Here is a 7,639-nt window from a genome sequence, read left to right as displayed (position 1 = left end):
AAGAGTTCATTTGCAAAAACAGATATGTGCATTTTGATACATTTTGATAAATCATTTTTTCAATCAAATGTCAACATTTAATATCAATTAAATAACAGTTTGATGGTTTTGATTACGTAAAGAAGAGTCTTCTTTATTTAATCAAAACAACCCAACTGTAACTTAATTGATATTTAATGTTGACATTTGATTGAAAAAAAAAAAGGAAAAAAAAGAATATATATATATATATATATATATCCTGTATGTGGGTGTGTATATATATATATATCCTGTATGTGGGTGTGTATATATATATATATCCTGTATGTGGGTGTATATATATATATATACAATATATATCCACACATACAAATTATATTAGGCTAAATGAAAAATTAAATGTATAAAATCAAATTCATCTATACACCAGATTCAAGATGAGAGCCCTCACCGCCCGTAACGGTCAGAGAGACCTCCTGGTACGTGTCTTTGAAGAGTCTGTCCACTCCGCACCAGTACGTCCCCGAGTCCGTCCTCCTCAGTCCAGGGGCCTCATTTATCATTGAGGTACGCCTTCTTTTACACGGTCTTTTTCGCGATTTCAGGCGTACGCCATTTCCCCCCCCCACATTGCGATTTATCAAGCCGAAAGGGGGGAAATTTAGTCGCCTTTCTCCGCGCTTTTGTACGACACCTCTCAAGTTGTCGTACCGATTTACACGGTGTTCTACGCCCTTTTTGAACACAGGGGGAACTGGCGACGCAGGTGGTGCGTCGGTGAATTACTATGTTTGACGGAGAGAGACAGTTCATGAACGCACAATCATGTAGGCTAATAGCCCAATTAAGCACCAACATATATCGCAATGCTAGATTAGACGTGTCCTCTAACCGGCTCATTAATGGTCCGATATGGATTTGTTCCCCAAACTGAACCTATGCGCTGTCCCAAACCTTTCCGCGCTATATGTCACACACCTAATGCAGGCACTCCATCAAACGGCAATAATTGACCAATTAGATTGTCATTAATATGTGATCATGTGGACCTGTTTGCTGTTTGGTAAGCATATAAATGACAGTCCTCCTGTGCGTAATGCGAGCCTAAATGAATCCGGCGCTACTCGGCCTACTGGTTGAGATAGAACTCCAAAGAGGTGACGGCGATGGCGACTGCACCCACATAAGGGCACCATCAGTGAATGAATACGTCTATGTGAATCGCTAAAATGTGCACACTATAAATATCCAAATCATATGTGACATGCTCATCACAAGTGTAGTGGCACGGTGGCCTGGCTCCACGCATGACTCATTCATCCTGGCGCACAGCAGGGTAGGGGCTAGACTGGAGGCAGGCGCTGCGCGTGACGGCTGGCCTGTTGGTGTGTGCATAGCCAAGATACATATTCTTTGTCTTATTTACTTTAATCTTTATTAGCATTTTCCATCCATACAACGACAATACAATAAAACATAAAAACTTACAATAACAGCTTATGGGTACTTCCATCCATGCAGCTTTTTTTTCTTACTCAAATATGACAATTTTAATATTAGTGGTATCATCACACTTCCTTCTATAATCCATCCATTTTCCCATCTCCCTTCAAACTTTCCTTCCTGCATCCTCAATGCATAAATAAATCTCATAAATCTCCTCCACAACACCCACCACTGCTCCTTGGTTGGGGGTTCCACCTTATACCAAGCCCTCATTATTGTCTTTTTACTAGCAACCAATAGTACTTTCACTAGGTATCTGTCCCCTCCTTGTACATCATTCTGTTATGTTTGCCAAGATGTATATTCAAAGCTGATAAGAATGAGAACCAGTCAAGACCCCACCACAAAATGAGGACCCAAGCCCTCAGCCCCCTCCCCGTCATGAGGTTTACCAGCGGGGCCAAAGGGCCCACACTGAGGTCATGCGCCAGCTATGAAGACACAAACAAGTAAGGTTCACATTTCTACCATTTTATTGTCTGTTGGTGGGTGACTGTGTGAGGTGTGTGAGTGCGTTTGTGAGTGAATGTGTGAGGTCCGTGAGTGTGGTAGTGAGTGACTGTGTGAGGTCCTTGAGTGTGGTAGTGAGTGACTGTGTGAGGTCCGTGAGTGTGGTAGTGAGTGACAGTGTGAGGTCCGTGACAGCATGTGTGAGGGAATGAAGTGCAGTGAGGATGTCCTGTTGGCTCTGGTGGTGTAGTGTGGTGACCTCCACCAACTGCTGAACAACTGCCCCACAACTGCCCCAATCCCTTCTGCCATTTCCCTCTGGGCCTCTAGGGTCATGAGCCTCCAGCACAGCGTCTGATAGGAAGCCCAGCCCTCAGGGACCCTTGAGGCAGGGACGCTGGCAGCCGGAGGTGGAGGCGTGGGCGGTGGAGACGGGGGCGCTGGAGATGGCACTGGAGGTGGAGGCCGGTGCGCTGGAGGTGGAGGCACTGGAGGTCGTGGCACTGGATGTAGAGGCTGCAACCGGCGGGGGCACGACCGTCAGGTCAAGGACCACTGCAGACTCCCCCTCCTCTGAGTCCCACCCCACGTCAGAGTCTGGAGAAACAATTTCAGTCATTTTCTTTGAGTTTGTCTGTTAACTTGATTATGCATTAAACATTTTATTGTGTAGCCATATTCAATTGATATGTTTTTCTGTTGGCAGCCAAATAAATGCTTAAGTGTGATTTACCGGGTGATTTAGATGAGAGTCTTAATTTCCCAGAGGGGAAAATGTTTAATGTGGTCTAACATTATGAAGTGGTCATCTGTGTTATCGTTCCCTGTTTTTGGTCCTAAATCAATCATAGCCTACCACAGAATGTGTGGAATGTTTGCTTTCCTCACAGCCACATAATACAGAATGTCCGTGTAGCCTACGCCAAATACAGGATGCACGAAACGTAGGCTACAGTAGGCTACCTAAACTGTAGGAGCAATCAGACAAATGTAGGCTCGTACAAATAGCTTACCTTCCGAAGATAATTTTCTTTCCTCGCGTGGACCTCACCAACAAGCACATGCACCTCAGTCTCCGAAAAGTTTCTCTTCTTTCCGCGTTTTTCCATAAACGTATTTGTCTTTCCTATGCTCCACGCTATATTATGTCGGTTCCTTCCGGGGTATCCACGTTGTGCGCTGTCATAGTTTTGACCATATATGGTTGGATTTGGGCGTGGCGAGGGCGGAACACGGGGCGCGTGCGCGTACGCTCTCTCCTCCGCCAGTCTCGGATTTCGGAGCGTACGACATTTTTGATAGATCCGAAAAGCGTGTAAATATTCTCGTCGTACGCTACATTTCGCATTTTCCGCGTTTTCGTCGTACGCCCTCTTTTACACCAGAATTTACACGCTCTTTGATAAATGAGGCCCCAGGTTGTGTTCCCAAACAAATATCACCTTGATCACACCTGTCTGAACTTGCCAGCACTCCTGCCCTTTTCTTTTCAATAATATCTCTATTCAATAATCAAATTCAGTCCAAATGTCTCTATATAGTCCTTACAATCAGTTTGTTTTAAGTCCTTGATCCATTCCCTCACAATATAGCTCCCATATTATGATGAGACTTGAATATGACGAGATGTATTGAATTTGTTTGTCAGCAATCCTGATGCAGAAGTTAATGCTTGTGAATAAATATTAGGGTGTGTGAATGTTTTTACGAATACGCCAACTGTTTGTCCAATTTTGTCTAATTTTGTCCTCTTGGTAAAAGTCGATTGCGCTCTAAAAACATGAAAGAATAAAACAAAATCCAGCAACACAAAGATGAGATGGTGATTGCAAAGGGAACTGTTTAAATTAATTCCAATAAACCTGGTTGAGTTCAGGGTTTACAACCATTCATCTCTTACAAAATGCATGAATAAATAATTTGAACAGTACTAATAATAGGTTATGTTATCACAGCAGCACAGATTGAGATTACAATTACAAATTGGAATAAGGCTATCCTTTTGGATTTTAGATTATTATTAAATGCAAGAAATGCACACCACACGAAACAAAACTGGGATGGTATTTGTTGGTGACTGTTGATGTTGGTTGGATGGCTGGACAGCTGCATTTTAAACTCATAACTTTTCAGAATGTTGCTTGTTTTTTTATAAACCTTTTTAAATAAACATTTTATAACCTGAGAGATGTATTGTAGAGTGTTCATTTGTGTGTATGGGGGTTGTCATTGTGTCAAAACTCGACACAAGCCATAAGAAAACACTTGGGAAGCATCTCACTTCTTGGGAAGCATCTCACTTCTATGTCAAAATGAAACTGCAATCAAAACCCAATAATAATTTTTCAAAGTGGCATTTCTGCTACAAAATGATTCACACATGCACCAGTTGAAATATTATTTCAAAGCAGCAACAAAACTGTTCAGTGTGGAAAGAACTTCAGGGAGTCAGGAGCGTTAAAGAAACACCAGCGTGTTCATACATGAGAGAAGACGTACCACTGTGACCAATGTGGGAGGAACTTAAGTCGGTCAACACCCTTAAGGGGGGCACCAGTGTGTTCATACAGTTCATCCAAGAGCTGCACAGAGTTCACTGAAGCCTGCCTGAACAAGGACCCCATCTTTGTAAGCAATAGTGTGTCTTTGTGTGTGTGTGCGCGCGTGCGTGCATGTGTGCGCCTGCTTCCCACTGTTGGGTTAACTGATATCAAATTGACTTTTATAATCACTATCATCAAAATCTTTTTTTTTTCGATTCTGAACATCCCTGAAGGGCAACAAGACATACTTTACAACTACACATAAAGAACAGTACATGAGTCTCCACACAAACCTGCCCCCCCCCCGACTCTCTCTCTTTCTCATTCCTTCTTTCTCTCTCCTCTCAGGTCCACCACCACCTATTGAAGAAGGGATAGATGAAGGAGAAGGGAGTTGGAGAATGTCCAATGTCTCCAAGACCAAGGAGGTCATTGTTGACTACAGGAATAAGAAGGATGTCCTCCCACCAGTTACCATCAGTGGCTCTGTAGTGGAGAGGGTGGACACCTTCAAATACCTGGGGGTGAACATCCAGGAGGACCTGACTTGGGACTGCCACATAACCGCAGTCGTCAAAAAGGCCCAACAGCGCCTATATGGCCTCAGGCGCCTGAAGAAATTCAGCCTGGGACCCCAAATTATCAGGGACTTCTACAGAGGCACAATAGAGAGCCTACTGAGGAGCAGCTGCACCGACAGGGACCACAAGGCGCTGAGGAGGGTGGTTCACACGGATGAAAAAATCAGTGTGTGTGACCTGCCCAGTCTAGAAGACCTCTACACCCAGCGCTGCCACAACAAATCCCTCAGGATCATCAAAGACCCCACCCACCCCTGCGCTCCCAAAGAGTAAAGGGCTACAAGACCCCCAAAGCTCGCACCAGCAGGCTAAGGAACAGTTTTTTCCCCCCAGGCAATTAGACTGCTAAATGAAAGGAAAGTGTAGCTTCTCTCTCTTATCCCTACTGTTTATAGTGATTACTATGTATTTATCTCTCTTATCCCTACTGTTTATAGTGATTACTATGTATTTATCTCTCTTATCCCTACTGTTTATATTGATTACTATGTATTTATCTCTCTTATCTCTACTGTTTATATTGATTACTATGTATTTATCTCTCTTATCCCTACTGTTTATTTTGATTACTATGTATTTATCTCTCTTATCCCTACTGTTTATAGTGATTACTATGTATTTATCTCTCTTATCCCTACTGTTTATATTGATTACTATGTATTTATCTCTCTTATCTCTACTGTTTATATTGATTACTATGTATTTATCTCTCTTATCCCTACTGTTTATATTGATTACTATGTATTTATCTCTCTTATCCCTACTGTTTATATTGATTACTATGTATTTATCTCTCTTATCCCTACTGTTTATATTGATTACTATGTATTTATCTCTCTTATCCCTACTGTTTATATTGATTACTATGTATTTATCTCTCTTATCCCTACTGTTTATATTGATTACTATGTATTTATCTCTCTTATCCCTACTGTTTATATTGATTACTATGTATTTATCTCTCTTATCCCCACTGTTTATATTGATTACTATGTACAGTATGTATCTCTCTTATCCCCACTGTTTATAGTGATTACTATGTATTTATCTCTCTTATCCCCACTGTTTATATTGATTACTATGTATTTATCTCTCTTATCCCTACTGTTTATATTGATTACTATGTATTTCTATCATTTAATTATATCACTGTTTTTAGTAATTACTGATTTTAATTATAGTTTAATGCTTTTTAAATGGTCTAAATTGTTTTAATGATGAAGCTTCCCAGCCAAAGATTTTAACATGTATGTACCGTACCAGGGCATCTACTGTAAGTGACAATAAAACTGAAAGAGAAAGACCTGTCGTGGCAGTTGGAGTGGACCTGGTTTCTCAGGCCTGGGTTACACTACTGCGTTTTTCTGTGTTTTTTCACCAAAAAAAGACCTGTTTGTTTGTTTGACCTTTGGCCATAATGAAGCTGGAACCCGGAGGCCTCGGGATACGGCCACAGCTGTTTTGGTGCTTGAAATCCGGAGCTGCGTTCTAGAGTAATAGACGGATCCAGAGGCTTATGATTTTTTTTTTTTACACCTATAAGCCTACACTAACACTGTGTTCATTTCACAAACAGGAATTTCAATATCAATTTGGAAACAACAAGAGTCACACAAAAACAGCCAAGCGGATAACGTTGAAAGAGCTTAATGTATTCACGTGTTTACAGGTTCCCCCCAAAAAGTAGACACTTCAAATAATATTCAGTTCCGACTCCGGGTCCAGAACCAGGGCTACGGCCAACAGCAGGGGGAGGCGGACTGGACTGGGAAGGTGTTTGCATAGTCCTTGAACTCTACTCCCTTCTTTTCTCCTCCACATCCAGGTACCTAAGAACTCGGGTTTCAGTTGCTGGTGATTTAGACTGTTGGCACTTATAGTGAGAATGAGGAGGAATTCAGCTTTTCAATAGCGCTGAAGTTGGAGAGCAGACAGATTCACACTTGGGAACCATTTACCCTACGTATTGTCTGGATGAAGTGGTCGTCAGTCTTGCGGTCACACCTCTCATATTCAAATGAATGGAAAGGAAAGAACAAGTAGCCCTGGTCCAGGACTAAAGAACAAGAGGAGATGGCGCCTTTTTAAAACAAGGAGGAACATGGTCAGCACTGGACATTCATATAAGACCTCAAATAAATAAAGGGGTCACGCATAATGCATGTCAGGATAATAATGTCATGGTTAAGTCAGAACTGGTCACTACCATTACATATCCAGAAGAGGGCGTCGTGTACCTAATGTTCAAGCGGGATCTTTCCTGTCTCAGGAGGCGGGCTCTAGACAGGATCTGAACAGTGAAACGCGTCATTGTTCCGGGCTTGAGTAAAGAGCTTTGAAAAGACGTGTCCGAATTGCATACTACCTGCTACATGCTATATAGTAGGCACTATATAGTATGCATACTGCATACTATATAGTACCTACTGTTCCACAAAACGCGTGTAGTATGCGAGAAAATACAGCATGCTACTCGAGTCATCCAGCGGAAGTGACGGGATACGATACTGTTTACTCCCGCGAAGCTGTGGTACAATTATCCGGTGTTTTCTGTGATCATTTTGTGTATTATCCACA

The 7,639-nt window shown here is 42.1% G+C and overlaps 1 protein-coding gene across 1 annotated transcript in view; it reads right to left on the bottom strand.

Annotated features, from left to right (window-relative positions):
• LOC311327326 (NACHT, LRR and PYD domains-containing protein 3-like) overlaps positions 1 to 545 on the bottom strand; it is a gene marked incomplete at its 5' end in the record, with an annotated part of 20,111 nt that extends 19,566 nt beyond the window's left edge. The window contains one exon of the mRNA XM_084460358.1: positions 434 to 545. Within this exon, the coding sequence (XP_084316484.1) occupies positions 434 to 545 (112 nt within the window). The remainder of the gene's footprint in view (positions 1 to 433) is intronic.
• Positions 546 to 7,639: the final 7,094 nt, after the last annotated feature.

Source organism: Borostomias antarcticus (assembly GCF_949987555.1).
Source record: "Borostomias antarcticus genome assembly, chromosome: 31".
NCBI lineage: Eukaryota > Metazoa > Chordata > Actinopteri > Stomiiformes > Stomiidae > Borostomias > Borostomias antarcticus.
The sequence above is the reverse complement of the archived record's forward strand: the minus strand, read 5'-3'. Positions and strand labels throughout refer to the sequence as shown.